Genomic DNA, 27982 nt, shown 5'->3' with positions numbered 1-27982 from the left:
GTAGAGCACCAATAAAACAAGACGTAGAAGGACCCGCCCCCTGACGCATGCTGACGAGACGCGATACTGCGTGCGTGAGCGGCGCCTCCACTTCAACTTCCGCACACTAGTATGAACAGGACGAGGGGACCACTGTTAATCTTTAACCACTGTTAATTTAGTCGAGACGTGAGTATTTTCCCCTCCTCCATCCATTTCTTATAGAAACAACCCGGTAGCGCCGAGGAGCGGCGGTGTGACGCCCGACTTCGGCCGTCGCGCCAAAAACAAAGTAGGAAAAAAAAAAAGTGTCGTGGCGTTGTTGAAACAAGCCGTTAAACTGAGCCGCGTTGTGGGAAAATAGATGAAATTCCCCCACTCGCAGTAACCGGGTGACAGCATGTGTAGTCCACGATGGGAAGAACCGGGGACTGTGAGCGAGTTACAGGCGGCGTCCCAACAAGACCAGAACGCCAGAATGCTACCGCGAAGGAGTCGAGGCGTTAGCTCCGTCCCCCCCGCGTCCGGGCGACGAGGCTTCGACAAACTGCTTCTAAAACAATTTGCTACACAACAACAACAACAACAACTCAAATAGTTGATGACTGTCTTGTTGCTAAATGGCTCTTTTTTACTCCGTATTTTGATTTTGTAAAGTAGCAGGATGATTACCAGCTGGATGTTGTTGTTAAGCCCCACCCACTTTTGTCTAAACATGAGTGATGTGTGCTGTAATGGAGCCAGGCTGGTCTTGAGCTGGAGGAGATACAGGCTGGCCACGTTGTGATCAGTGATGATGGAGCGACAACCACATGACTGGGCAAACAGACACAACATTTTTGAACTCAAAGGAATATTTAACGACTAATGTTTTCAACACCAATGTTTCTAATGTGTTTGTCTTGAACACACATATTTGAAAATGTAAACTGGGCATTGTGTTGTTTGCCTGTGCAGATCTGCACTTGTTAGATATTTAAATGTAACAAATGCTCCACAATAAACCAAAACAACTACATGCTACATAATAATTTGGCCTTGTGAGTGCAGGTGTTGGCCGATGCCCATTAACTCAAAAAAATGCCAGGTATCAACATGATTAATGGGTTGGTTGGCACCGATTTATTTACCAATATTTGACACAACGTGCTCACACCAACTCATCACTGGACTGTTCCTGAAGCAGAGCATCGACGTACATACGTTATTGACTGCATCAAGAAGAGGAGTGATGTTTGCTGAATGTAAACTGTTTTTTCCCCATGATTTCACAAATTCTCTTTCAGAGTTGGGACAAAATGTCGGATTCAGACTCTGATTTTGAATTTGCTATGGACTGGGACGACAGCAGACCCATTTTGGATGCGGTGAGTTATTCACTGATATGAGTAATATGAGTGTTAAGCCAACCTGCTGTTCATCACCCTAAATAAACTCTTTTTCCTCCCTCTTCTCTACATTCAGAGGCATGTTGTCGCCCTCCGTCCATCGGGTAAGGAACATCTATGACCTTAAACACTATATATATTGATATTCAGGGCTCCAGTGCTGTCAAAAGTTATTACAGTACATACTAGAGTATCAGAATGCTTTGATATCCTTATAATCCAGAATTCCCTGAAAAGTGAGAATGTTGGTATTAAAAGTCAGGGCTGTAGCATCAAACTCTGAGCATACCCTTCGAATAACAGCTTATACAGTGATGTTTGACATACAGTAGAGACAGGGACATTGATTGTCATATCTGGGCTGAATAAAAAGCCAAACATCTAGACATTAAATTTAGTTGCACATGTTTTGAAATACCTCTATATTCCAGTTGTCTTAAGTTTATGGATTTTGCTGTTTTGAAAAATATATATCGGTTAGATCATTGATCATATCATTTTTTAAATTGGATCAAAATTCCACATTGCCATCTAGTAATCATTTTTTATCATGCATTTAATATTAAAACATATTCATTAATGCCAACAAATTCCTCTTTCACTTGTTGAAAATAGAAACTGAAAGTGACTTTGTCACTGTTGCTCAACATGTGACATTGCTTTCAGAATCAAGATTATAAATTTATCTTTGCTGCTCTCAGGTGGAAACTAAGTGTACTTCCTGCATGTTTGTGTTTTTTCAGAGGGAGTTGTTGATCGATGGGGCAGTATACCTGCTGATGTCAAACAAGAAGCCGGACAGCGCATGAAAATCTGTACCTTCTGGCTTCCCATTCTGCTGCAGCATGATGAGTCCAACCATACTGCTGCCTGGGCTCTACAAATAGGTCTTATTGATGCCAAGTAAGTATAATTATGTCTGGGATCTGAATGAATGTTAATTCCCAATCAATGAGACTTTAAATCATCAGTGTTTAGACTATTAAAGCACTTGTAATTGTGTCCTTCAAGGGAAAGGGAAGATATAAGTATGAAGCGCCTGCACAGGATTGAAATACTTGAAGCAATCCTCAGAGCCTTGGAGAAAGGAAGTGTAAGTTGACAAAAACTGAAAAAAGGGTTAAACAAACATTACTTTTTAGATGAAACCTTTTTTTGTTGCTTTTTGATAATTTCTGTCATTGTTGATACTTTATCCCCAATAGCTAGCATCTGGTTATTGATTGACATTATTTTGGGATTTGACTTTAGGGCTAGATTTTCAGAACTGACCTTGTTTGAGCATTTACACAAACCCCTGAAACCCAAGAGTTTGTGTAGAGGTGTTGACAGTCGTGTCATTTGTGGGTTATTTTAATGTTTTAATGTTTTTGCTTTGATCTAAACGGCTTTTTCTCTGTCTCAGTTTAAAAGGGAGCCAACAAAGCACGTTTTCTGGATAAGCAACATGTTTAACTTGGTGAGTTTGAGAAAAAGTGATCATGTGTATTGAATATGAAAGAGTTAATCTAGTTTTTATAGTTCATAATGATGATGTTGAAACCTGTAGAACACTGTAGGGAATGGAGCGTTTAACACCAACAACAAAAAAACAACCACACATTTTATGTTGTGAGATTAAACCAATTTCACATTTGGGCATTAACTTGATCATTTTGATCATGTGAGTTGTTGTATCTGGCGCGAAAAACCTCTAATTGGTGCACTACATGAAATTTCCAACGTCAAAAATGTATTATACAATATGAATGGTAACTTATGTGCATTGCCTGTGTAATAGAGATATTTGATAGTTTCCCTGTTTAACATTTTGATGTGTTTGACTTCTTTGTACCATCAGCGTTCCCCAGAGGTCTTGGAGGACGCTTTGCTCTGGTTGGAGCGAACAGGAGAACCTGCTATTCGTCGCCGCGTCCTGGAACTCGGCCACATAAACACATGCTTCATAGCCCTGCACCTTATCTTCACTGAGTGTAAGACATGATGACACTGCAGTGCACACAGACTCTTCTGCTCAGTAAAGCACCTCTGACATTGAAACAACTTACTCTTTTTATCAAGTCACAGGCATTTCTATGAATTCACGTTGAAGGGGAAAATACACAAAAGCCTTTGCTGTTTGTGGATTTAAAATAACTTTGTTCTGCTGCTGCAGAAGCTGGTAGTATGATTTCAGATGAATAGGTTTTAAAAGTGAGCTAACTCACTCGCCTCTTGCTTCCATTCAGTTGCTAAGTATATTGAGGAGATGGGTACCAACCTCGACAGGACAATGAGGTCACTGTTGGCTCGACCAGATGACTATTACATAGAGGTAAGACACAACAACACGATCTACAGACTGTAGCTTTGACTTAACTTCACCAAACAAAAACCTTTTGTCTTGTTTCTGCGGAAAATCCTCATTCAGAAAAGTGAAGAAATGAAGATGAAAGGAAATGAGAACTTTCAGAAAAGTCAGTACGAAGATGCTGTGAAGTTTTATTCCAAAGCCATCAAATATTAGTGAGTATGTTCTTAAAATGTCTCTTTTTCGCTCATTGAACTTGAATCTGCATTGTTCTAAATCTGCATATGTTTTGACCAGTTTGAGTAACAGCTTATTTGGTATACATTTACAATAAGACATGAAATAAAATGGCCCTGCAATGAATCCCAGTTTTTTGGCAGCTACAGCATTTAAGTTTTTGTTGACACTGTATTAGAAAATGCTTCTCCGTATTAAACAAAACCAGCAGAAGCAACAGCCTAATTTAAGGCCTTGCTGATACTGTCAACATTTTTTTAACATAAGCTTCATACAGACAGGAGTCACTGCAGGGTTTTTGGATTGTTTAGTTGTAATCTGTAACTTTGTACTTTTTATTTTTTCTCCATCCAGTCCTGATAACCACATAATTTATGGAAACAGAGCCCTATGCTATATCCGCTGTCAGAAGTATCTGTAAGTACCACTCATCCTTCCTTTGGTATCAGTCCACAGTGTAAGTGGAACAGTTGTCTGACCAAGATGTTGAACTTTGGGAGATTGTAATTATTTGTGATAATTAAGAAGATTGTTGATTTGATATAAAGAGCCGAGAAGTCCATGCCCACATTGTTTCAACTGACCTTCAAATAAAAAAAAATATGACAGTAGTGTTTGTGATTTGTGGCACAGCGAAATGAGCGCTAGAGAATAATTTGAACGATACACATTTTTCATTGTCAGGCGATATATTTTGTCATTTCGCACAGGCCAACCATAATTCGCAAGCCCACCAAAATTACTTAATTTGCTTAATTTGCTTTTATACTCGCACTAAACCTACTACTTGTTTGTGCCTTTGCCTGTTGTAAGCAGTACCACACTAAGTAAACCTCAATGTAACTCTCTTTGCCATTACTTTGAGTGATTTCAGGGTAGATTGGCAGTAGGTGTGAATGAGTCGCACGTCAAAAGTACAAGGCGTGAATTTGTTTAACCAAAATGTGAAATTTAGGTTTGTTTTTTTTTTACAGAAAAGCAGTGGGTGATGGAAAACGTGCTACACTGATAAAACCACTCTGGGCGAAGGTAATTATCTCATCTACAATCTGGTTCCTGTACAACAGAGACTGACAACAGTTACTGCACAGAAGTTATTGATGTCTTGAGTCAAGCAACAATACCAGTGCTGGTTCTGATCAAGGCATTTTTCAGTCTGGTTGAGTACAGAGCTAAGAAATAAAATTATATTTTATACTAGAAAGAGAACAGCGTTTCAAGGCTTCTTCATTGGGTTCCTTTTAAAAGATGTACAAAGATGTATTTATACTCAAATGTAGATGATATGGATCCACAGACGCCACTAACTGAAAGTGTCTTTATGCAGCTGGTTTATATCTTTGAGCAGTATTGTTTGTGTTGTTACAGTGTAAACTGTACTGTCTGTTGTTGCAGTTGCCTGCACACCTACTTCATGTTTCATAATATTTGCATCTTTCTTTTTTGTTGCAGGGTCACTACCGCTACTGCGAGGCTCTGTTCTCCTTGGGCGAGGTCAAAAATGCTATTGAAGCAAACATCTCAGCCCAGAGTCTGTGTAGGGACGACAGTGAAGGAATAAAAGACTTGGAACAACAACACGTCAAATTCATGGCTGAAACGGCAAAACCCAAAGGTATTTTCCCTGCAGCCTCAAACTGCATGAGATCAAAATGCTTTTTTTTAACCCAACTGAAACAGCCTGTAAATTAAAAAGCAAAGTTTGTCAATGGTTGAAAAATGTGTCATCTATACTCCACTATACATCACACTGTTTATCAGACAGATTTTTACACAGGTGTCAGCAAGCGGCCTGTGTTCTGAAGTCGTCCCTTATAGTTTTCTTTTCTCAAAACTGAAACCACCGTATATGTGCTTTGTTTTCAGTTGGAAGACCAAAGAGTAAGAATAAAAGGTATGTGTGTGCTACTTACTACACAATGTACAAACATGATTAATACATTCTAACTAACTCATGGAAGGCCTGGGGTATTTAAAACAATTTTTTTTCTTCTTCTATAGACCAGGCAGCACGAACAGAGATGCAGTGGAGTCGCGACAACAGACTGAAAAATCAGTTAAACCCGCTGTGGTAACAAACGAAGCTCCACAGAGCAAGGTCAGTATCTGTTTTTGTTTACTTTTTCTCAAAAGTAATTCAGCAGAACAGAACAGTGAAAGTTGATTTCATCTGTGAAAACAGTGAGCCTCAACCAAACATGTCCAAGAAGTATGTTCTAAAGCCCAAAGTGACTTCATCAGATACAAACAGTTCCAAAAATATTAAAGTTACCTTCATGAAAAGCAGCAAATCCTCACATTTGAGAACACGGAACTATCACATTCTATCACAATTATTTTCCTGTTAATCAACACATCAGTTAACTAATTGCTGTAGCTCTACATCTCCATGTTACAGTCTGACAGTTTGAAAGGGCCATTTCATACTGACAGCAAAAATCGGTCTCTTAAAAAGGACCAGTCTTGAAAACAACATACTCATGAAAGGTAAAGGGATGGAGAACCTCTGACCCTCTGGCTGTATATGACTCGTGAGTCAATTCATATTACAAAAAATGCAAAAACAAAAAATTCTCATGACAGCAGTTTGTTTGTTTGCTACGCCAAAGCAAAATAACAGTAGACCAACTAGTCCCTCAGGTCAGTCCCTTCTGGCCGTATGTTTGTCAAGTCAAGGTCAGTGTGAAGGAAACACACATACTTATTATATGACATCGCTTACAAGCATCATGACAACTTTCAAAAAAAGAAGTAAGCTATTAGCCAACAAGCTGAAACCCCATTGCTTCAGCTGAGGAGCTGCTAGAAGAAAAGTCTACTATGACATCTGAATGTGCTGAACGTGAAGAATAGGTTAGCTTAACCATTCAAAGTGGAATTAACAACAGTCTTCCTGTGCTGGACTTCTATAAACTGTATGTAGGATTTTTACTGTTTGAGGAGCCGTGCACTGAAGTTCGCCGTGAGTAGTTCTTTTCAAAATGGACTCTTGCAAAGTCTCGTTTGAGGTTCTCTCTTGAGTGACAGTTCCAGCCATCGCATGCAAGATAATGATAAGATCAGTAATCTAGTTTGGCCCTATTCAGTGTACTTGAGATGGTCCTTGTTAGGAAAAAGGTTCTCCACGCCTTGACTATCTCTCATGCAGGACATGATAAAGGTCAGTTTAGTTCAGCTGTTCAGGAAGTAGTTCAGATTTGCAGTTCGGCTGAACCAGTTTAGATCACTGAACCAGACTGAGCTTCCCTCTTGCAAGAAACTTTGTATGGTTGAGCAGAGTGAGGACTAACTTAATTTCTCCAAGTTACCCAGGTCTCCTTAAAAGGAAGATGTTTTGATGAGCATTATTGCAGATGACCTTATCCACATTGTCCAGGACAGTGCATCTTCCTCACCCTTTGTGGACATTTAATGCACAATTAATGTTGTTCGTTGACAATAAGTTACTTGTGTGTTGACAGGTCTCCGAGGTTAAAACAGACAAGCAACCAGGTGAGTTTGTTTTAACCCGTTGATTCAGATCCTTGTTATCTCTGGATGGTTGTGCTTTCCAGCAAACACAATTTCCTGCCTTATGAGTCTCATACATACCATGTCAACACCTCCTGTGGGCGTCTGTATCCACATAGGCGTCATATGTTTGTACCGAAGAGCTTTAAAGTATGTTACTATATTTATTGTAAGCCACTCAAATTAACTGGGGTTAAACAGCGCTTCGTCTTAATGACATTTCAAATATTATGAATGTGTGTATGTGACTTGTACTGTTAAGTGCTTTGGGTGGTCGACAAAACACTAGAACACCTCTATAAGTTTCATGTCCTAACCAAGTCTCAGAAGGGAAAGAAGTAAACAGTGATAATGCCGGTGGTCTCTCAGGGTCACAGGGCACCCTGTCTCATTTCCTTGGTAAGATGATAGACTATACAAAGTGAATCGGGTAAAGCAGGCTTATGTTTATCGTCTGGTATCCAGTAGATACTTAACACTTGTGTGGTTTGCGTTAAATCCGCCCTGTTGGGACGATGACCTTCAGAACATGGGTGACTTTACACAATGTTCACTTGTATTACAATCCACTTTCCTTATTATTGCTTATCTCCGTGTTCTTCGCACAGTGTTTGTTTCGATAGATGCATTTGCTAGCGACATCTTGGTGGTTACCCAGATTTCTATCGCAATGACACTAAAACATGTCATTGCTAATCTTCTGTCCCCAGGGAGAAATGAACAGCCCACACAGATGAAGAGCAGCACTACAGATTCTAAACCCTCAATAAGGTCAGTGGAAGTACTGGTGTTATATCCACTGCTTTATATAAATTCTTTCTATGCTTAAACATCTGCGTTTTAATGCTTCACGGACCCGTGTTAGCACCACTCTAGCACCACTCCCTGCAGCTATACATAAAGCTGCGCAGATGTTGAGGGAAGGACAGCTGGATCTATTGACAGTCATGTTGTATGTTTTTGACTCCATCCTGACAAATCTGTAAGGTGTTGAGTAAGTGGAATGTGTATCAGACTGTATACAGTAGCTGATTGAAATTTCTGTGCCTCCAGTGAGATGTCTTCAAAGAATGGAAAAGGGGATTCCAATGCCACAGCAAAGACGAAATCAAAGAATAGGAGTCATCAGGCTGCAGATGGGGTGAGACTCCGCTTACATGTCATGTAATGCAATTGCAAAGTATTCATGTTGGGAGCTCTGCTTCTGTCATTTCACAAACATGTTGCCATCTGAAGGGGTTTTTAATCAACTCCCATCGTGTCACATTGCATTTAAAAATGAGTGATTGTAGTTTTTTCAGTCATAACTGTATCATTGAATGAAATGGCTGACCTGCTGTGTTCAGAAGCCCAAAGTGGCCGATGGTAAAGCTGGTGTGTGTAAAGAGTTGAAAACGGTGGTGCAGGACGCCTATACGGCTCTGGCCGACACCCGCAGTCGCAACGCAGAGAACGCCTTCAGCCAGGCTCTGGCCATACTGGAAACCAACACACCTAAGGTAATCATGCTGCTGATGTGCCAACCAGTGTGCCAAAAGTTGTAGCAATACACAATATATATGATAATAAGATATTTTCTTTTTAATTTCCCAGGAACTTGGACTTTCCACACTGGATGTACTGTTGCTACTGTACGGCCGTGCATCTGCCCTGACAGAAATCGGCCAACCTGAGGTAATTCATACATTGTCTTGTTAGACCTGAATGGCAAGACTTTAAAATGTTAATTGTGTAACCAAAAACAAGGACTTTCCCAATCAAGTTTTTTGTCCTGGTCCAGTTCCTTTAATTTTAGGCCTTTTCTGAGTCATCACATATCATTTTCCCTCAGGCGAATCATTATCTTCTGGTAAAATGTAATTTCAAATCAGGCTTAAATTGGGATGTAATCACTGTATTCTTGTCTGTAGAAGTCTGTTTACTCATTGAAACTGTTTGTTTCTTCAAGTCTATTTTTATGGGAATTTCCTGTGCAACTGTCATTACATGTGTGGTTGCTTTGTGAAACACAGGAACTTGCAGAAGCACTAAAACTTATGGAGAAGATGAAATCCTTCGAGGAGAGAACGTTTCAGTGTCTGGTTTGCTACGCCACTGGGGGGGTGTATCTCAAAGAGAACAGGTAGAGTAGCCTCCAGTCCGAACATTTTACTCACACTGATTCACACTTCTGGCAGTTTCAAACTGTACGGCTTATTTGTCTCTTCAGGTTTGCAGTTGCTCTGGAGCAGTTTTCAGATTCTTTGCAGATGGTGAAGAATCAAATAACTCCTGGTAAACTCACCTGGCCTTTAACAAAAGAGATTGTCAAAGAAACACAACCAGACTATTTCAAGGCAAGTTTTCATTGTAGGTTTGTGTTTATGTCAGTACACATGCAGTGACTTTTTACACCCCTTTGACTAATAATACTAAATTTAATATGACATTTTGTAAAATCTGACTGACAAGGAGTGATCACAAGCACGACACAATCAAACTTGGACTAAATATGCTTTTCACATGGAAAACTCACGTCATCTCAGCTAAAAAAAAATATCTACTATGGTTCACAATTTTTTTATACTATAATATATTTTAGAAAATATACAATATAATACGGAAATGCGTCCAAATAGTATTTTTTTAATATATCAGTTTATCAATGAAAACTGAGGCCCTATGTCTCTACAAGTAATATGACAAGGTGGTTTTAAGGCTTAAATTTCACCTCAGATTTTTGTCTTAAATTGCATTTCTTTTCTCTTTTTAGGAAATTTTGGAAAGTGCTATAGAGCTGTGCAAATTCCCTCCTATTCCCAATGCCATATGTCGACTTGACAAGTGCCACGGCTCTTTGAAAGCTGAAATCTACTTCACTGACCCAGATTTTAAGGTAAACAGCAGTGAAAGACAACCAGACAGTATTTTAATTCAAACATGAAAAGCATGGATGGATTTTTAACTGTACGGTTCTTTACATAGGGCTTCATTCAAATCTGTTGCTGTCAGAGCTGTACTGTTGAATACCACATCACCTGTTGGAAGAGCCTGAAGACATCAGTCTTCTCTGAAAAGAATGAAAAGGTACATTGAGATTTCATGACAGGTCAAGCTCCACGTGTCTCCAGAAAAAGTGTATTTTATTCCCCACTGTACACAGAGCCAGCTAGCTCTTAACCCAGGCTGTTTTTATTCACGAGTTGTTTTGTGTCGCAGGATATCTTGCAAGAAGCATGTCTGACCCCAGACTGTGTCGGCCAAATCTTTAGTATAAAAATCACTGGTCCCACAGGCCTGTTGAAGTGTAAGGTAAGATAATTCTCTGCAGGTGAAGTGAACTTTTGGAGTCACTGAACAACAGGATTGGTTTTCACCTGGTGTCTTTGTCTTTTCAGTTTGAAGCTGCCATCACCAAACCACAGACTCTCAAGAAGCCAAAAGTGAATCAGAAATGTACAAGGTGAGGCTGCAGTCATATACAGTTCATCACAGCAGGAAAAACTTGTTTCTTATTGTGGACAGCACAGCACTTTAAATCAGTTCTTAAGGTGCAGATTCTCTCATCTGATGTTGTCATCAGTCATTTAGTTCTGCAGCGAATTAATCATCCAGAGCAGTGTCTCTAGAAGCTGAATCACATTTAGAAGCTTCATTCCAAGACGATCGATCAATAAAAAGAAAAGATATTTGCATTTACATTGTGGCATTACGTAAGTCAAAGTAATTTACAACAAAACATTATTACGTTTGCCAATGAATAATTCTGTTCCTGTATTTTACATATTTCTGAATGAATGGTTTAAAAATCTAACGTGAAAGGTACACACGCTGTTTAGGTAAATAAAAAACAAAATGTAAAATAAAACAATAATAGTGACTTTTGCTATTTGTTTTGTAGTTAGGAATTCATCAAACCTTCAAAATAAGATGCAAACTCACTCATCACTGTAAGGAGCGTTGCTTTCAGGCTGCAGGATTCTCTAATCATTTGATTGGTGAAGTCATTTCGTGTGTCTGTTCCATTTAAATGCTTGTGTAAACTGATAAGTTCTTCTTTTGAATTTTCTAGTCTGGTGAAGTTGAAATTAAAGGCTGAGAACAGGCTCAAGAGGAAGCAGCATAAGCAGTCATTTCAAGATAATCAGACGATCAATGACGAGATCCTGACGCTGGACGACATCTCTGCCGCTCCAAGTGAACAGAAAGGTACGTCTGCCTCATGACTGCGCTCTTTCTGTCAGGATAACTTAAGTCTGTTTATCCTCATCAGATGATTTAATTTAATACGTTTTTGTATTCGCAATATATTGAGATATTAGTAATAAAAGAACCTGTTGTAATTTACAACAGCTCGTAGAAACCAGAGATCAGATGTTTTTCTTTCCCCGTCCCCTCTATCAAAAAGTCTTTAAAGTCATATACATATATTGGATTTTAAAAAAAGCAAAAACATCAACATAGGTATTATGGATGTTTTAAACTGGATCTGGAACAATATAAAAATAATTTTGTCATTTATCCTTTTCCCAGCTCTTGTTCTGTGGATTTGAACTCTAGCAGACAGCTGTAGCTTTAACTAAGCTCATTAGAGCTGCATGTTCTGTATTGTTAGACAAATGTTGACCGGTCATTTAAAGTCATGTGTGTTTGTTGTTGTCAGCCTGGTTGCTGTACAGGGATCGAGTTCTTCTGCAGATCAGCCAGAACATGGAGTTGCTGAGGGAGCAGCGGGACCTCCAGCCGTTGGCACTGACGAGCAGCCTGCAGCCCTGGCTGGAGCTGGACTCGAAGAGGGGGAACCGGCTCGCCGAGAGGATGCTGAACTGGCAGCAGGAGTCGCTGGAGACTTTTGCTCAGGCCGTCGAGGTCCTATTAGAGAGGAAGAATCGGGTTTGGGCTCGTGTCCTGATCCAACTACTCAGTAGCAGTATGGATATCAATCCCAAACTCAACAAATGGGCATGTCAGCTCAACGATGCAGGTGAGCAGTAATCATGTTCTTGTTGATATGACCAGCCTTAATGGGTTTTTTTCTCACACATAATCTGATGTGACCTGTGTGCCATGGATCTCAGTGGTCAGAATCAGTTTAACTCATTACAAGTGTATAATTGGATTTATTTTATTGTATTTGAGTGCTCTGTTAAGTTGGAATATATCAGAATATGGTTTCTGCATTTGCATACAGAAGTAATGAAAAGTGTGGACTAAAATTGTGGTTAGGAAGTCTGACCAACTGCCCTCTGCTCTCTTTAGGCCTGAATGCTGCCAAAACCTTCATCGAGCGCTACGCTGGCGACCTGGAGCAGCTGGACTTGGCTCTTCTGCTCAGCTTCGGCCCCCTGCAGGACGTTATCATAACAAGGCTCGGTACAAGGCCGGAGCTTTTATCAAGCATGGGCTTGACTGTGACTGAATACCTAAAACAGGCACCACCGCATGACATGAGACTCTTTATTTGGACTCTGGAGGAGCATAGGGATGAGTATCTCACCTGCCACCCTATACTGGATGAATATTTTGATATGATGGGTAGGTATATTTCACTTGATTTGAAGATTTTCAGCTGGGTGTTGCCCTCACTTCATGATTTAACTTATAGGTCTTTGTTTTACAGATGGACATTGTTCAGTGTTAAAAAAATCTGATGAAACTGAAAATGTAAGTCTTCAGAAACCTAATAGTGTTTTATTATTCTGGGTGAAATTCTAGGATGAATTTCTTTAAGGTACCAGCTCTTTATTACCTGGTACCTCTACTGTATTGTCCTGCAAAGCCACAACTTTTACTTTACTGCTTTGGTGAACAAGCACATTTAACAAAAGATCAATCTATTTCTTTAATTGGATTAACTGTCGTGGATCTGCCTGATTCCTTTTAATATTTAGTGAATCAGTGAGCAGATGCCATTAAATTTGAGTTTTAAAGTCAATCGTCCTTCAATTTGTTTTCATTTCAGAATTCTCCTATGAAGAATAAGAGTCGAGGACGGAAAAAAAAACTGAAAGAGCCGAGGGTGAGAAGTTGGATTGTTAGTTGTTGCTTGAAAAGAATAAAGTAACATGTAGTATCGCTCTGAAGTTTTTCCTCTCATCTCCCTCTCAGGGTGCTTTTGTTTTGTCTGGGAGGAGAAGTGTAACTCCAAGAGATGACTGGGACCAAGACTTTTATGAAGATGACTCTTTGTAAGTTGCATCCTCCACTTGGACACAGATTGTATAGTAACTGTCTTTTTTTCGTAACGTTGAGGTGTCTGTCAACAGGTCATTGCTCCAAACTGTGGATCCATTCATTGTACCCAGTCACCTTCGAGAGCAAGTGGCTGATTTTGAGGACCAGTACGACCGTACCCGACACAGAAGTCTCTCTAAAAGGATTTTGGACAACCACCCTGACCCGGCGAAAGAAAGTTTGTATGAGTAAGTGCAAACCAAGGCTCCATGTATACATGCTTTCATAAGCCTTTTTTTTTTTACGGTACATTTATGATAACTTTTTTAACAAAATGTAAAAAAGGGACAACACAACAAAGCAAATCTTTATAGTGTGAAATCTTTATAATGTGTTTTCAAATGTATCAAACTCAAAGACATAACCAATAAACATTAAGTATAAAGCAAATCCAGGGTGGTGAGTCAGGAGGCTTACGTTGATTTGACATAGAATGACCCAGGTTAAAAGCATTTCACTTCATTATTAGTATGATACATGTCAAAAGCATTTAATCTCATCACTCCATTCATGCTTTATTTTCCTTTTTTGATTTTAATATTTGTATTATCTTTCTCCTGCTGCAGCTACTTTGCCCAGATTTTGGAGGAGCATGGTCCCCTGGTTGCTGAGGACCCCCTGCTGGTGGGCGAACTGCAGTTTTTCCCCCATGTGTCTCAGCTGAAGATCCAAGAAGCCGGCGGCTTCGAGTCCTTCCTCCTGGAGTCCCTTCGCTTCATAAAGATGGGGAGGTGTATCGGCCTGGCTAAACATGCCGTTTGCTTGCAGCAGGCGGGACATGGAGCCAGCCTGGACGACCTGGATGACATAGTGGATCCTGACACAAAACATTCAGCTCCTGATTTGCCTCAACCTGTTTTCCCAAGATATCAGGACAAATTTTCATCTGCTCAGACTGAAGGCTATCCCATCTTCCCAAATCCTTATACGTTGGGCTTCAAGTCAGCTAGCGGAGTTCCAGCCTCTGTAGTGAAAAATCCTTTCTTCCATTGGAGGGAGGATGACGGTCAACAGCCATCCGCTTACTTTTTTATGAATGGCAGCGGTGACTCAAATCCACAAGTCACTGAGTCTGATGTTAGAGTTTTGGATATGCATCTGTCTTCAGGTGGAGTCGCTTCATTGACATCTGAGGAAAGCACTTTGAAGAGACATGCAGCTGTACAGGTGGATGTCAACATTTAACCATCTTTTTTTTAAATAAGGCTTGATGAAATACCTAAATGCTTGCTGAATTGTGTGTAAGTTTGAATTGCTTCTTTTTTTCTTCATTCTCTTAGACATGTGTGGAGATCATGAGCAATGTCGCTGTGAATACAGAGCTTCATGAGCGTTTCGAGAACTGCCAGGTGAGCGGAGAAGCGTTGTGCCAACCCACATGTCCATCTGTCTGATTTTTCAGTCTATATGTTTTGACGTTGATCTTTGTGGCCTTCTTCATTTGTCCAGGGTGACATAAACAGAAAGGAAAAGAGCAACAAGAGCTTGGAGCAGCAGATCAAAGAAATGTCGAACGGCTGCGACCAAGTCAACCAAAAACACAAAGCAGACATCACCTCCCTGGAGGAAGAGATACGAAAGATCACCGCCAACATACAAGTTGGTCCATACCCAGTTATAGTCACAGTGAATTTCTAAGTGATGAGTTGAAACTGAATGGCTTAATTGTCTTATTAATATTTGTTTCCTCTTGTCAAGGTGACCAACAAAGAGCTGGCTCTGTTTCAGCAAAAGCTGGAAGAGGAAGTGAGAAAGGACCAGAAAGAGAAGAAGGCCAACCAGGAAGTAATGAAGACCATCAAGCTCGAGATAGAAGAGTTGGTGGAGGAACAGGGGAGGTAAGACTCGGGGAGATGAGGTTCGATCACCTGGGCAGTTTCCATATTCGTTTCCTGTTTCTGTTTTTTCAAGCCTCTCAGCTGGAAGTTGGTGTTCTCAATTCCTACGGCTTTTTAAACTTGTCTTAAAGCAAATGTTAATTTCTAATATACATTGTTTCTTATACATTTCTTAAAAAAAACATGAATCACATTAGTTCAAACCTCAGCCATAGGAATGTCTGTTTCTTTTCTTTCTTTCCTAAGTACTTTCTTACTTGCAGTTAGCAATATATTTAATTTCAAAAATGTTAATGGTACCCAGCATCTTATCCAAATACAGTGTCCAAAGCAGGATGGGAACACCATGCTGTTCTTAACCAGTTACAGGTTACTCTACACACAGGAAGAAAATATGCATCAAGTGTTGATTGATCATCCAAAATTCTTTTAATAGAGTTGTGATTTTATTTTCCTCACACAGTCTGGCCCGAAACATCCGAGACAAGAAAGCCGACTATGACGCAAAGTTGAGCGATTTTCTCGAGCAGGGGTAAGTGGTGAGAGAGAGTTAATTGTGAAGCAATAATTAAAACCCTCCAGGATTTATTTATTCACATCATTTCTCATTGTTTCTTCAGCAATCAGTCAGCGGCAGAGAAGATGAGTCTGGAGGATGAGATCAAGCGCAGCAAAGCCGTGGTTATCTCAGCAACCAGGAGGTGTCACACTGCTCAGGTACTTCACATAGCTTGACATTTAATGAGTTAGTTGTTGAAAAATTCTTCAGGTTGTTAGTTGAAAGAGCTGGTCAGTCATCACAAATGTTCCTCCTTTCCATATTGGTATGTAAACAGAATCTCTGCTTCCCCTTCTCTAACAATGAAACTTTTAGGTAAAGGATGGTACGAAGGAGTGAGTGAGTGATAACTCAAACAGTGTCAGTCCTCAGTACTGTGCAAAACTTTTGGGCACATGAGGATGCTTTCAAAAATGTTTTAACGGATTTAAATTATAGTGCAGAAAAACAATGAAATAAAATTGTTATTTTGTGTGACCACCCTTGGCCTTTTAAAAGGCACCAGTTCTACTGGGTAGTTCTTTATGAAGCATCTCTGATGGTGTTGTATGATAGATAAGAACCTTAAAGTGCGAAGTACTGTTGTAAAAAAGACATTAAAAAGAGTGAAGCTGTCCTTTAACGCTGCTTGGTTTGCTCCTCCAGTTGTCAGTAGCGGAGAGCAGTCGGGATCAGGGCTTATACAGCCTCTACAGAGAGCTGGCCGATGCCAAGGCTTTTCTGACCAAACTGGAAGAAGCAGTTCACAGGTAAGAGGAGTGAAATCACAGCTGTGGCTCCATCCCTCAACATGCACCAGATGGTGTCTCACGTTTATGCTTAAATGTCTTTGATCTTTCCAGATTCCCAAACCAAGACCTGGAAATTTCTAGAAACACCTGCAGATCCAACGTCCAAGAAATTGAAAAGAAAATCTCCACTGCTGAGGTAAATTAATCCACAACAACATGTTTTTATTCAGTCTCCGTCTGAGGAATCAGGATCCTCCAATTTGAGTCACTTGTTTAGTAAGTCTCTCTGTGTTTCATAGACACAGTATCAGGAGCAGATGGATCAAGTGAAGAATGGGAGAAGAGTCGGCGAGTGGCTTACAAGCAACATAAGCCAGTCTGAGTCTCCAGCACAACTGGTAAGACGATCGGCCTCACCACGTGTTCACTTCTGTTTTAAATGAAAACATATTTCAAAAAGAAGCAATTCTTGAAATCGTTTGTATCAAAATGTAAAAATGTTCCTGTTCTGTGAACGTTGCAGCGGTCTGCGGCAGCCAAAGACTTGACTCCGCAGCCTTCAGCCCAGGCACCTCACAGCGCCGCCCCGCTCCTCCAGCAGTCTGCAGCTCCACCAGCGGCTGAGGCTCTGGCTGCTCCGCCTCCGCTGCAGCACAAACCTCCATCCAGGACACTGGAGCCTCCGCACAACAACATGTTTGAGAGAGCCATGGATCGCCTGGCTGCCATTTTCCCTGACTATACAAGGTAACACTGGACCACTGACACACATGACTGCAGGCTCACTCTACATCAACTCTTTTAAAAATGGCAGGCGTATATATAGCTTATATGTATGTAAGAAATACATACAAGTACAATTATACTAATGTATAGTACTCAGATCATGTAGAAAAAACATTTACAGTTCCTCGGGTATTCAAATATATTTTCTCTCTCTGTGTTCAGATTGGATTTGAAGAGGTTCGTTCAGGAGCTGCGTTCATCCAGGGGTGGAAGACTGAGCAGCATGATGTTGCATGATGTGGTCGATGGAGTGACCCAGCTGATCCTGGACCATCAGGTAGTTTTGGTTTTCGCAAAGGTTTTCCCTGGTCAAAACATTTGGACGTCTCCTGCACCAGATTTACAGAAAATCTATTCGTAATAATTGTAAATGAAATGGTTTGTTCCATAAATTAAAAAAGACAGTTCCACACCACATCATATTTTTTGGTACTAGACTGAACATCAGATGTACCTCCTTTTATGGAAAACATTTTTCTTTGACAAACACTTTTAAATTAGCCCTGTTTGTAATGATTTTCAGAGATACTCTTAGTCCAAGGATAATATAGTTTTCATTTTTCACACATGAAACATTCCTTAATTTTTGTTGTCCATTAGCCTCTTGGAATCAGAATTATTTTCTCAGTCTCAGCGTTATTCAGACCTTCTGAGCTCCACTTCATGTCAGTGACAGTGGTGACTCAGCTTGACAGATGATTCAGTCCTTGATCTGTTAAGACACCAGGAGACAGTTTTGACTAATTTTACTTGTCAGGAATTCACGTTTTCACAAACAGTCATAAACTACTGCAGGTGAAGCTTCATCAGTCAGTAGAGTAGGTAAAAAAAATGAAGTTTCGAAACATTAACAGCATAACGCAAGAAACCTTAAAACAGGTAACATCTGTGAAAATGAACTAACAAAAGACAAGATATGGACTGTATTTTTGGTAACTACAGAGCACTTCAAATTAAATAATTTCATTGAGTCACTGTAGGAGCTGGTGTTAGACTGAAACAATCTCCAGATTAAAAAAAAAAGTCAATTTCGGAAATTCTGTCTCCGGTCACAGTCAAACAGACCTGTGAACACCACTAGTGATTGGCAGTATTAAGTCCAATCGGCTCTATAAGACTGTTACCTTTGTTTTTTTCCTTTCCCTTTAAGGAGTCCCTCGATTCTGTGAGATCCAACATTGCGGGACGTGGGAGTCCAGCTCAGTGTGCTACTCCCCCTTCAGTAAACACAGCTCCGGCCTGGCAGCCGGTCGGATACCAGAGAGCCACACATCCCAACGCAGTGAGTCCAACATCAGTCACAAATCCCAAAAAATTAACCATTTCACATTATACGTTCATGACAGCACATCTCAGTGATATCACATTTTATTAAGAGAGCACAGTGCCATACGACTTACACAGAAGAAACAGGCAACTATAATAGTGGGATGAAAAAAGAATAAAAACAATAATTTTGAAAAATTGATAAACAGGATGGAGTGAATATAATTAAATCAGGGAAAGCTAATGAAGGTGTAATTGAGAAAATTAGCCAAAAATTTTCCAGTTTTGAAGTAAATTTAAAAATTGTAGTGGCTAACAGGCCTTCGGCTTCAGGGAATGTCCCTAGCTTTGCATGCTGTAAGTACAAATAAAAGTTTTGAGCCGATATTGGTGCAAGAAGAAAACTCAGCAGATCACTGAAGTTATCACTGTTCATCCAGAGGGAAAAGCGAATACCAGCAGCAGATTTTGCGATTTTCAATCGTCTCGCTGTCACCTTTAGAGCCATGCTGCAAATTTCACTCAGAGACAAACTTCCCACAGGAATTGACTGACTGTCTGTCTGTCTGTCTGTCTGTCTGTGTGTGTGTCTGTGTGTGTCCGTGTGTGTGTGTGTCCGTGTGTGTGTGTGTCCGTGTGTGTGTGTCCGTGTGTGTGTGTGTCCGTGTGTGTGTGTGTGTGTGTCCGTGTGTGAACTGCAGCTCAACGTGGAGGATCCCTGCATCATCTGTCACGATGACATGAGTCCAGAGGACACGTGCGTGCTGGAGTGCAGACACAGCTTCCATAAAGAGGTGAGCAACAGAACTGGACCAGCTGAGTGGGATTTTATTAATCGGCCTCCAATTAGTCCTTCATAAGTTACAGCTGTGTGAAATGAGATGCACCTGAACATGAACTTTATGATTTCCTGCACAGGATGTACCAGAAGTTAAGATATGTCCAAACAGAAGAGGTTAAAGAAAAATGTTTTAATCTTCTCTGACTTGCTGAAGTGCAACAGACACAGAAGTGAAGGTCATTTAAAAAAAGAAACTGACATAATTTCTTTGACATTAGTTAACGATCAATTCATTCACGATATTGAGCTGCAGAGCAAATCAAGCTGTAATGAAACAACAGAGAAAACAATACTGTTTAAGATTCGAGCGGCTTCATGTTGACGTACCTGTAAACCTTTCTTCTACAGTGATTACTAGGGCTGGATTCACACAAATCTGAATAATAGTGTTTTTCACTCATATTATCCCAACATTGTCACTTGAATCCTGTGACTCGTCCGTGCTAAATGTTGTGAATGCCGTGGTTATGTGTTTTGTAAATGGTTAAAAAAAAAGTTGTTAAAATCTGCAGAACGATCACTTTTAGTTTAAAATTTACGTTGTTGATGACTGACTGAATGAGCCGCCTCGGGGAGGCTGTCATAACTCAGGACAAAAAGCCTCTGCACACTGATCTGATCTCTGTTTGTATGCATGGGAAACGTTGTCTCTGGCTTCCAGATGTGAGGATGTCTACATCAACCGTAGCTTCTATTTTATCCAGGTTTCTTTATTGAGGAATTTATTTAATTGTGCACTTTGCACAAATGTATATTTAAGGAAATATCAGTGTGACTCACTTGATGAATGCAGACAAAATGTCCCCAGGCTTATGCAGTATTGGAATATAAATCTGATGTAACTGAATCATCAAGAATCAAATTAAACAGAATAGACACAAATCAGTTCTGGAGTGTGTATGTGCAGGAATGTGCGTTACAGAGCACATGCATGATACAGGAACATGGCTCTGAAGTGGTCAGCAACTCCACAAGATAGTTGCTTTATTTTAGCTGAAGCCCACATAAGATAGTGACTAAGAAATTAGCAGGACTTGACAAACGCCCACTGCGAATGCCAGAATGAATAAATAGAAAACTGATGTTAATGAAACCTATTTATCAAATCGTATTATTCCAGTCAGAATAATAAACCCTCTATGTGACGTGTCGTTGCTGCTGGTCTTAACGTGTGACTCTCTTCCTGTTTGGGTTCAGTGTATAAGGTCTTGGCTGAAGGAGCAGAGCACCTGTCCCACCTGCAGAGATCACGCCTTGATGCCTGAAGATTTCCCTGTGCTGCCCGGCAGGAGACGCCAAGCTCCATAACGTCTTCACCCTGATGACTACCTAAATGTCTGCTATTACATTGCTTGCTTTTATTTTACCTCTTTATTTCATTCATTTCTAAAAACACGCTTAAGCACGCTTTTTTGTGTCATTAAAATACTGATCTGCAGGAAGACGCCAGTTTATACTTTAAAGAATAAAACTTTCTTGTGTTTGAGCTTATCTTTGTCATGTTCGATTTTTATGGAGGCTAATGCTGCTCTCGTTCTGTAGCACGAGAAGTGTTACAATGTCTTAAATGAATTATAACTTCAATGATCATTGTGTAAGAATGTGACATTTATTTCATTGAAATATTAAAATGTTTTTAAAAATCACTCGCATAGATTTTCTCTCTCGAACACTAAGGATCATATTTATATATTAATGGAAGGAAATCTGAATTCTGACTAGGATCATATTTCATCAGTAGAGCCTCTTGCTTAGCATGATCTCTTTCTCGAGCTCAAGAGGTGTTTCATTATGATGAAAACCCAGTTCAGTTTTCCACAGAGAAAAAACTGGGGCTCGACATAGTTGTGTGCACAGAAGAGGTTTATGGTTTCAAAAGGCACAGTCCTGGTTGGTTGTATGGGGTTCAGCAGCAGACCTGAGCTGGTGTGAGATCCAGGTTCAGACTCTGCAGAGCTTCAGGGGGAAGTTCTCTGTGATCAGATGATCATCGTGTAAAACGATGACGACGTTGACCTCAAACTCTACAGGACACAAACAGCACAGCAAGAGAGCATATGATTAAAATATAAAAAGACATTTGCATGTGTGTAATGTAAAAGTAACAATTAGCTGTTTGCAATGGTTAATTGTCCAATTGTAAACAGTAAAATGGGCTTTGAAAAATTACAGCAGCCACCTCTCACTATTTTCTGACATTTTATATACAAACTAAACATTACAGTAACGAGCGGACAGAGAGGCTTTACTGACCAACTTTGAAGTTGGTGGTCTCTAGCGTCGGGCAGGTGAACAGCCTGGGGAACACCATGTAGATGGGAATAGAGAGGCCGTGGCAGACGTCACCTTCGGCGATCTGGATGTTCTGGATCTCTGTGGCATCTCTGGCGTAGCCCTCGGCACAACCTGAACACGGCGGACATTTTAAAAACAAAACACCGGCTCTTCCGCGACAAAAGAAGGTTAATCAAGTCATCTGAACTCACCACAGGTCTCCACTCGCACGAGCTGCAGTTCAATACTCTTGATGGGAACGTCGGAGTTCTCCAACACCACCTCTCCAGTCAGCGGCTGGCTGATCACACAGTGGGTGGCGTCTAAATGGCCTCGGATTAGAAACTTTGGCAGCAAACTCCTCTGAAGACAAAGAGGACGTTCATTTTCTTTCAGTGCAGCTTTGAATAAAAATGAAGCATTAACATTAAGTTAAGAAGCAATGTGGCTTCCTCACCTCCCTGGTGTTTTCGAGGGTGTCTGGAGTGATGGTGAAGTTGACCGGAGTGGGGGCAACTTTCGCTTTCTGCGGCTGAAAATCAATGAGAAACACATTTCACACAGTTCAACACGGCCTAAAATTCTGTAGCTTCTAACGCCACACAGCGCTTAAACGGTATTATTTACATTATCACAGTATCTGTTTCACTTACCTGACAGTGGACAATGAATTCACAGTTCCTGCTCAGGTCTTTGGCCAACAGGGAGCGTCTCATGTCACAGCGGAGGGAGTACTGAGGACAAGACACAAACAGGAGTCCTCTCACACAACAGCTGGATTTTAAACATGTTTTCCCAAAACTATTTCAACATTAACTTTAAGTTGATCTTTTTTTGTCCAGTTACTCTCCGTCACTTCTATACGAGGTCCAAATAGTCATGAATATTAATTCTAATAAGATTCTTCTCACTCACCTGAATGTTGACAAAGACGCCGTGGTAGGTCTCGTACAGCACTTTGTTGCCTTTTGTGTGCAGAGGAAACTCGAAGGGGATCTCGGTCTTGCCACCTGGGATCTTACCCGCCTTGGCCACTTCAATGTTACTGCTGATCAGCTGGATGGGCTGCAACATGTGACAGGAAGGACTGATTAACATCAGCGACAGTTCTTTAACTACACTGTTCATGTTGTGAGGTTAACTGGGAGACGTGTAGATTTGACTATCAAAATCTAAAGATAAACTGGTTCTGGTTCTTTTATCCTACAGGCAAATAAGTGATTACCAAGTCTATACAACTGTAGAAAATAATTAAGTTCCCATAGTCTACAAATGCCTTGTTTTGACTGATCTGATCAAAACAATGACAGAAATCAAATTAAAATAGAAAGTCATGGCATCTGAGAAGGTGAGGGATATCTTGTCATTTTTCCTTTGCTTCACTTTCAGCTATGTGAGCTGTATCTGATTCATTTTCTGTTGGACTAACTGGTTAACTGCTTCAGTACTGCTAAGGATTCACTTTATTTTTGCTTCTATTATTTATTTATTCATGAAGATGTTGACCTATCATAAGAGGGACACGAATGTCACAGACTTCCTGAGAGCTGAAATGAATCGACTCCTTGTGGTTCACCTTAACAGAGTTGTAGAACGCCTCGAAGACGCCGACGCTCTTGGAGCTCAGCTGCAGGTTCACCACTCCCTCCATGCTCAGAGAGATGCCGTGGTGCTGCAGTGGCTCCTTGCATGCCAGCACGATGACACCAGCCACCGCTTCCTACACACACACAAACAAACAAACAGACAAACAAACACATTGCTGAGGTCCTGCCTGCTGCTGTACGTGCTCTGAAGACTTCCAAGGTTTACACTTGTCATTTTTAGTCTTTAAAACTCTAATGTTAGGTCGAATTCGACAATGATGCATCCTGTCCTGATGACCCCCCAGTTCGATCACAGCTGAGGTGGAAATTCACTGTAATACCTTGAATTCTGTGACCTGAAGAGGTCATTGTGCGACTAAATAACTCTCACGCACCAGAGGGCAGATACAAGTGGAAAGATCCCTGCACACTGTCTCATTTATTTACTGCGGGTAAATGTATTCATCAGATAAATCATGAAGCAGGTCCACATATACAGTTTATTCATACATACAAACACTTCAGATCTATGAGACGATGGGAGTTTTGTGCTTCCCCACTGACATCACAAACAGGAAGTCAGCTGCGTACAGGTCTTTAGCGGTAAGATCAGCTGTCGATCATGTGTGATCATGTGCTGAGACAACGCCTCTTAGTCGGTCTCTCTTTCAGTCAGTTAAGTTAATGCATTCAAAGAATAATGTCTTATCCCGTCAGTTACATTACACAAAGACACAAGGGTTAAAGGTAAATGTTAGATTAACTAGCTAAAGACGCAGCGTTAGTTAGCTAGCTGCGGCTAACGCACTCACCCCCTCACGATAGACTTTATTTGCTCGTTTCAGTCTTATATCCAAAGTGACGCTCATGTCTGACAGTCACACCTCAGACAGACATTTAGTAAAAAAAAACAACTGGTCCAGTCTCTGTACTAACTGACAAAATGGAAACTGAGGTTGTTTTTCAATTATCATATGCTAGTGTAGTTTATTTTCCGCCGGAAGCAGCATCAACGCACCATCCGGTCATCTTCCTTCAGAATAAAAGCCTGTGTTCCTCAAAAAACGCTTCCGGCGTATATCTATTAAAGTAAAAGCGTAATTATCACACATCTACACCAGGTAAAGGCAAGGCAGTGATTTACAAAAAAGTAGTCAAAGCATGTGTGGTGTTCGAAACATTCAATAATGACTTATTATAAAATATTCACCTGCAACTTCCCTTTTCACTGAGTGATCCAAACATTTCACTGTGAACCTTTTTCACTTTGTACTGTAGAAGAAATCCTTATGAAGGTGGTGTTTTTTTAATGAAGATGTTTTTAAACTGTGTGCACCACCAACAAAATTACCATTGTACCTCAGTGGAAACATAGGCTGTCAAATCCAGAACCACAGAATTTGATGTGTTGTGGTGACATCTTGAAGCTAAAGTCATAACATTTATATTTGAATATGTAATATATATGGTAATTTCGATGTATTTTATAAGATTTTCTGCTTGCAATGAGAGCAGCTTTTAGATATATTTTATACCTCATCTATAGTTTTTAATAAAGTACCCTACAGTACCATTCGATCAAAATGTTACCTCGGTCTCTGACGGTAAAAGATTGTTATGGCCACATACAATCACCAACAGTCAACTCAAGGTTCAGTGTTGCCACAACAAGAAGCTGACAGCGAAAGACAACTGAGATGGTAGAGCTGCAGGCGCAAGAGTCTGTTGTCCTTCAAAAGGCTCCATTCCTTCATCTTTATATCCAAATGACCACACACACTCATTTACAGTGGAAGATCATTTAGAGTAAATCGGTATCAAAGTACAAATAAAAGCCCTGCATTCAAAACCTACCAAAGCGTAGTAAGGAAAGTAAAAGTACTCTTGCAGTATGCAGAATGTTACAATATAATATATTACAGATGCATTCAGGTGTAAGTACCATTTTACTGCAGTTGTAGGTCAGGCGACGCTAATTTGACCTTCGTGCGGTTGGGTACCTGAGTCTACAACTAATTATATATTAGAGGCTGATCTCATGTTGTATATTTAAAAAATAGCACACTAAAATTAAAGTACTAGTAGCTATAGCTGTCAAAAAAATTGGATCAACAAGTATAATACTTACTACTGACAGACACTGGCAGTATAACCCAGCATGTACTAAAAGACATTCAATTCTGTTTTCACAAAAATTACACTTTTATTTTTTCAATGAATAAAGACACATTTATTTACAAAAAACCCACAAACAACTGTATTAGTCTCTACAAAATATACCCCCTGTTTATAACCATGTCTATTGTATCATATTATCATAAACCTCGTCTTTCCTAATCGAGTAAAACATTCACGCTTACAACATTTCTCCACGAATAATGTCATCTAGAAAGCATGTCAGGGTTTCCAGTCTGCTGGATATTTTGTATTATTACCAAACAAAAAGTCATAGTATTGAGAAACTGGACAAAATCAGATTTTTATATGATATTGTAACACATTTATCCTCCTCATCCATATCGATCCTCTATTCTTTTTTATAGTCCTCCTCAATTTTCAGCTTCTCTGTGTTGTTTCTGACGAAGAGGGCATCGTTGCTCACTTGCACCTTGTCGAAGAAGTTGAAATCGGCCACGTAACGGCCGCCCGTGGTGCTGAACATCACCGGCTTGAACTCGTAGCCCCAGAGGATCTCCTGGGGAACGTAGGAGGTGCGGCTCTGACAAGTGGCTGCCGTTGACTCCATGGTGGCATTGAGGGTGACCAGCAGCTCAAACTCTCGGGTGTGGAGGTTTTCTGCGTTGAGTCCGGCCAGCGGGCTCTGCTCGTCCAGAACATGGTAGAACGTGAGCGGCAGTATGAGGAAAGGGCACTCCCCGCTGGAGTCCATGCGGAAATTAACTGAGCTCTGGTAGACCTGCGTTTTCTCGCCCTCCTCTGTCACATTGGAGTGGAGGAGCTTTCCTGTTAGCTGGCACTGGATCAGAAGGCTCTTCCTCATGTTGGCCACCCTCACCATCAGACACAGCTTGCCTTGGTGCTGGCAGATCACCGCCAACTGGCTGAACTTGATGGTCTCTGCTCGCTTCTTGGGCCGAGCCAGTTTAGCTAGAAAGGCGCCGGTGACAAAGATCTCAGCCAGGCCGGTGATGACCAGCTGAGCCACCAGAGTGAAGATAGCCAGAGGACACTCCTCTGAGATGTAACGGAAGCCATAGCCAATGGTGGTCTGTGATTCCAGTGAGAAGAGGAAGGCTCCCGTCAGCGTCTCCACGTTCATCACACAGGGCGTGTGGTTGGAACTCAGACCACCCTCAAAGTCTCCGTTGCCCATGCTAATGAAGTAAAAGATGACCCCAAAGATGAACCAGGTCATGACAAACGTGGAAGCAAACAAGGTGAGTTTGTAGCGCCACTTCATGTCCACCACGGTGGTCCAGATGTCGTGCAGGTACAGCTTCACCATGCCTTCCACGTTGTCGATCCGCACATTGTTGTGGCCGTCCTTGGACACAATCCTTCGCTGGACCGCTGCCTTCCTGTTGTTCATGTTGCTCTGGGTCGATTGAAACTAATGGTGATCTCCGAAGTTTTAGTTTCACTGCCAATGGAAGGACTGACAAAAGACCAGAAAACACATGATTATTATCTCACCTTGAGCTATATTATTTCCACATCAAGCATCCCAGTGATATGTCTATTTACACATAGAAAACATAAACTTAATTTTCTCTAGTGGTATCCAGTCATGCAGATATTTTTGGTTTCATTTGTTGAGCCAACCTAGTAACTCAGTGACAACGTGTCTACTGTCATTATGTCGCATTGAGATTTGAGAAGCTAGAGCGTTGTTATCTTTCCGGATTTCAAACCCCCTCCAAATGTGGCTTGGATCCATTTAGCAAAAACTGATATGTCGCGTGTTTTTCTTTTTTAATCTTCAGACTCTCAACAATTACTTTGGACACAATCTAGATATGCCAAAACATGGATTTGGGCTGGCAGCCTGAACAAGGCCTTGAATTGCTGCCTATGCCCCACTACAATGGAGGTGGATGGAATTTAATATGTGGTGCTCAACTTGTCTTTCCAGTTAGTGTCACGGTTACTCTGGATAATCCACAAGCCACATTGTGACCAGTTTCCAGTAAAACTACTTTCTACCGACGAAATAGTCCAAGAGAAAACGGTTCATGCCGTGTTCTCTTGATGGGATGGTGATGCTGTTTCTGGAAAGAAAAGTCCCTGATGGGTTTCAATGCTGTGATCAGCAGAAATGAAACGCCTCTCATCTCATTTGCTTTTGTCGTGTTCGAGACAGATATTGTACGACCTGAACACATGAAGCCAACAGTCGCTAGTGGCTCCAACCCGCTACGGGTAAGTGACAGAAATACGTCCACCGAGAAGCTCATCTGCAGTAACTGGGTGTTGAGGGCCCTGCTGGTGTGTGAATCATCCTCTGCTCACAAGTCAATAAGCAC

General features: G+C 40.8%; 3 protein-coding genes across 6 annotated transcripts in view; 1 reads left to right on the top strand and 2 right to left on the bottom strand.

Annotated features, from left to right (window-relative positions):
- Positions 1-53: 53 nt before the first annotated feature.
- On the top strand, positions 54-21284 carry ttc3 (tetratricopeptide repeat domain 3). Of its 2 annotated transcripts, none has more exons than XM_035624736.2 (46): positions 54-168; positions 1266-1346; positions 1444-1471; positions 2111-2270; positions 2379-2460; positions 2773-2826; positions 3208-3340; positions 3596-3681; positions 3778-3872; positions 4249-4311; positions 4869-4923; positions 5347-5509; positions 5761-5788; positions 5896-5992; positions 7356-7386; positions 8115-8175; positions 8458-8545; positions 8751-8903; positions 8998-9078; positions 9417-9526; positions 9614-9740; positions 10157-10279; positions 10369-10470; positions 10603-10695; positions 10782-10846; positions 11456-11592; positions 12047-12367; positions 12643-12918; positions 13004-13047; positions 13346-13402; positions 13492-13571; positions 13650-13805; positions 14184-14784; positions 14898-14966; positions 15067-15216; positions 15316-15455; positions 15919-15987; positions 16076-16172; positions 16660-16763; positions 16857-16941; positions 17045-17143; positions 17269-17492; positions 17694-17808; positions 18682-18813; positions 19499-19591; positions 20836-21284. In XM_035624736.2, the coding sequence occupies exons 2-46, from the start codon at positions 1278-1280 to the stop codon at positions 20944-20946; spliced, it is 5307 nt and encodes a 1768-aa protein (XP_035480629.1). In that variant the 5' UTR covers positions 54-168; positions 1266-1277; the 3' UTR covers positions 20947-21284. The 2 variants fall into 2 exon arrangements, with proteins under 2 accessions (XP_035480629.1, XP_035480630.1); XM_035624737.2 differs by lacking the exon at positions 54-168 and adding an exon at positions 183-271.
- On the bottom strand, positions 19754-24527 carry vps26c (VPS26 endosomal protein sorting factor C). The gene is made up of 8 exons (XM_035624754.2): positions 24311-24527; positions 23489-23632; positions 22828-22977; positions 22566-22646; positions 22370-22444; positions 22125-22275; positions 21892-22044; positions 19754-21662 (listed from the first exon to the last, which is right to left on the bottom strand). Exons 1-8 carry the CDS (start codon positions 24365-24367, stop codon positions 21580-21582), a joined length of 894 nt encoding a protein of 297 aa, XP_035480647.1. The 5' UTR covers positions 24368-24527; the 3' UTR covers positions 19754-21579.
- Positions 24528-25676: 1149 nt separating this feature from the next.
- kcnj15 (potassium inwardly rectifying channel subfamily J member 15) overlaps positions 25677-27982 on the bottom strand; it is a 3835-nt gene continuing 1529 nt past the window's right edge. For all 3 annotated transcript variants that reach the window (XM_035624753.2, XM_035624752.2, XM_035624751.2), the window contains one exon: positions 25677-27114. In XM_035624753.2, coding sequence (XP_035480646.1) covers positions 26026-27048 — 1023 coding nt within the window. In that variant the 5' untranslated portion in view covers positions 27049-27114 and the 3' untranslated portion in view covers positions 25677-26025. The remainder of the gene's footprint in view (positions 27115-27982) is intronic.

Source organism: Scophthalmus maximus, chromosome 2, assembly GCF_022379125.1.
Source record: "Scophthalmus maximus strain ysfricsl-2021 chromosome 2, ASM2237912v1, whole genome shotgun sequence".
Taxonomy (NCBI): Eukaryota; Metazoa; Chordata; class Actinopteri; order Pleuronectiformes; family Scophthalmidae; genus Scophthalmus; species Scophthalmus maximus.
The sequence above is the reverse complement of the archived record's forward strand: the minus strand, read 5'-3'. Positions and strand labels throughout refer to the sequence as shown.

Excerpts from the sequence above, each read along its gene's own strand:
- ttc3 (XM_035624736.2), top strand. The coding sequence starts at position 1,278 with ATGTCGGATTCAGACTCTGATTTTGAATTTGCTATGGACTGGGACGAC. Across the intron at positions 3,341-3,595 it reads GCACCTTATCTTCACTGAGT|TTGCTAAGTATATTGAGGAG; the intron begins GTAAGACATGAT and ends GCTTCCATTCAG. Across the intron at positions 14,785-14,897 it reads AGAGACATGCAGCTGTACAG|ACATGTGTGGAGATCATGAG; the intron begins GTGGATGTCAAC and ends TCATTCTCTTAG.
- vps26c (XM_035624754.2), bottom strand. The coding sequence starts at position 24,367 with ATGAGCGTCACTTTGGATATAAGACTGAAACGAGCAAATAAAGTCTAT. Across the intron at positions 22,647-22,827 it reads GCGTCTTTGTCAACATTCAG|TACTCCCTCCGCTGTGACAT; the intron begins GTGAGTGAGAAG and ends TCTTGTCCTCAG. Across the intron at positions 22,445-22,565 it reads AATTCATTGTCCACTGTCAG|CCGCAGAAAGCGAAAGTTGC; the intron begins GTAAGTGAAACA and ends ATTGATTTTCAG.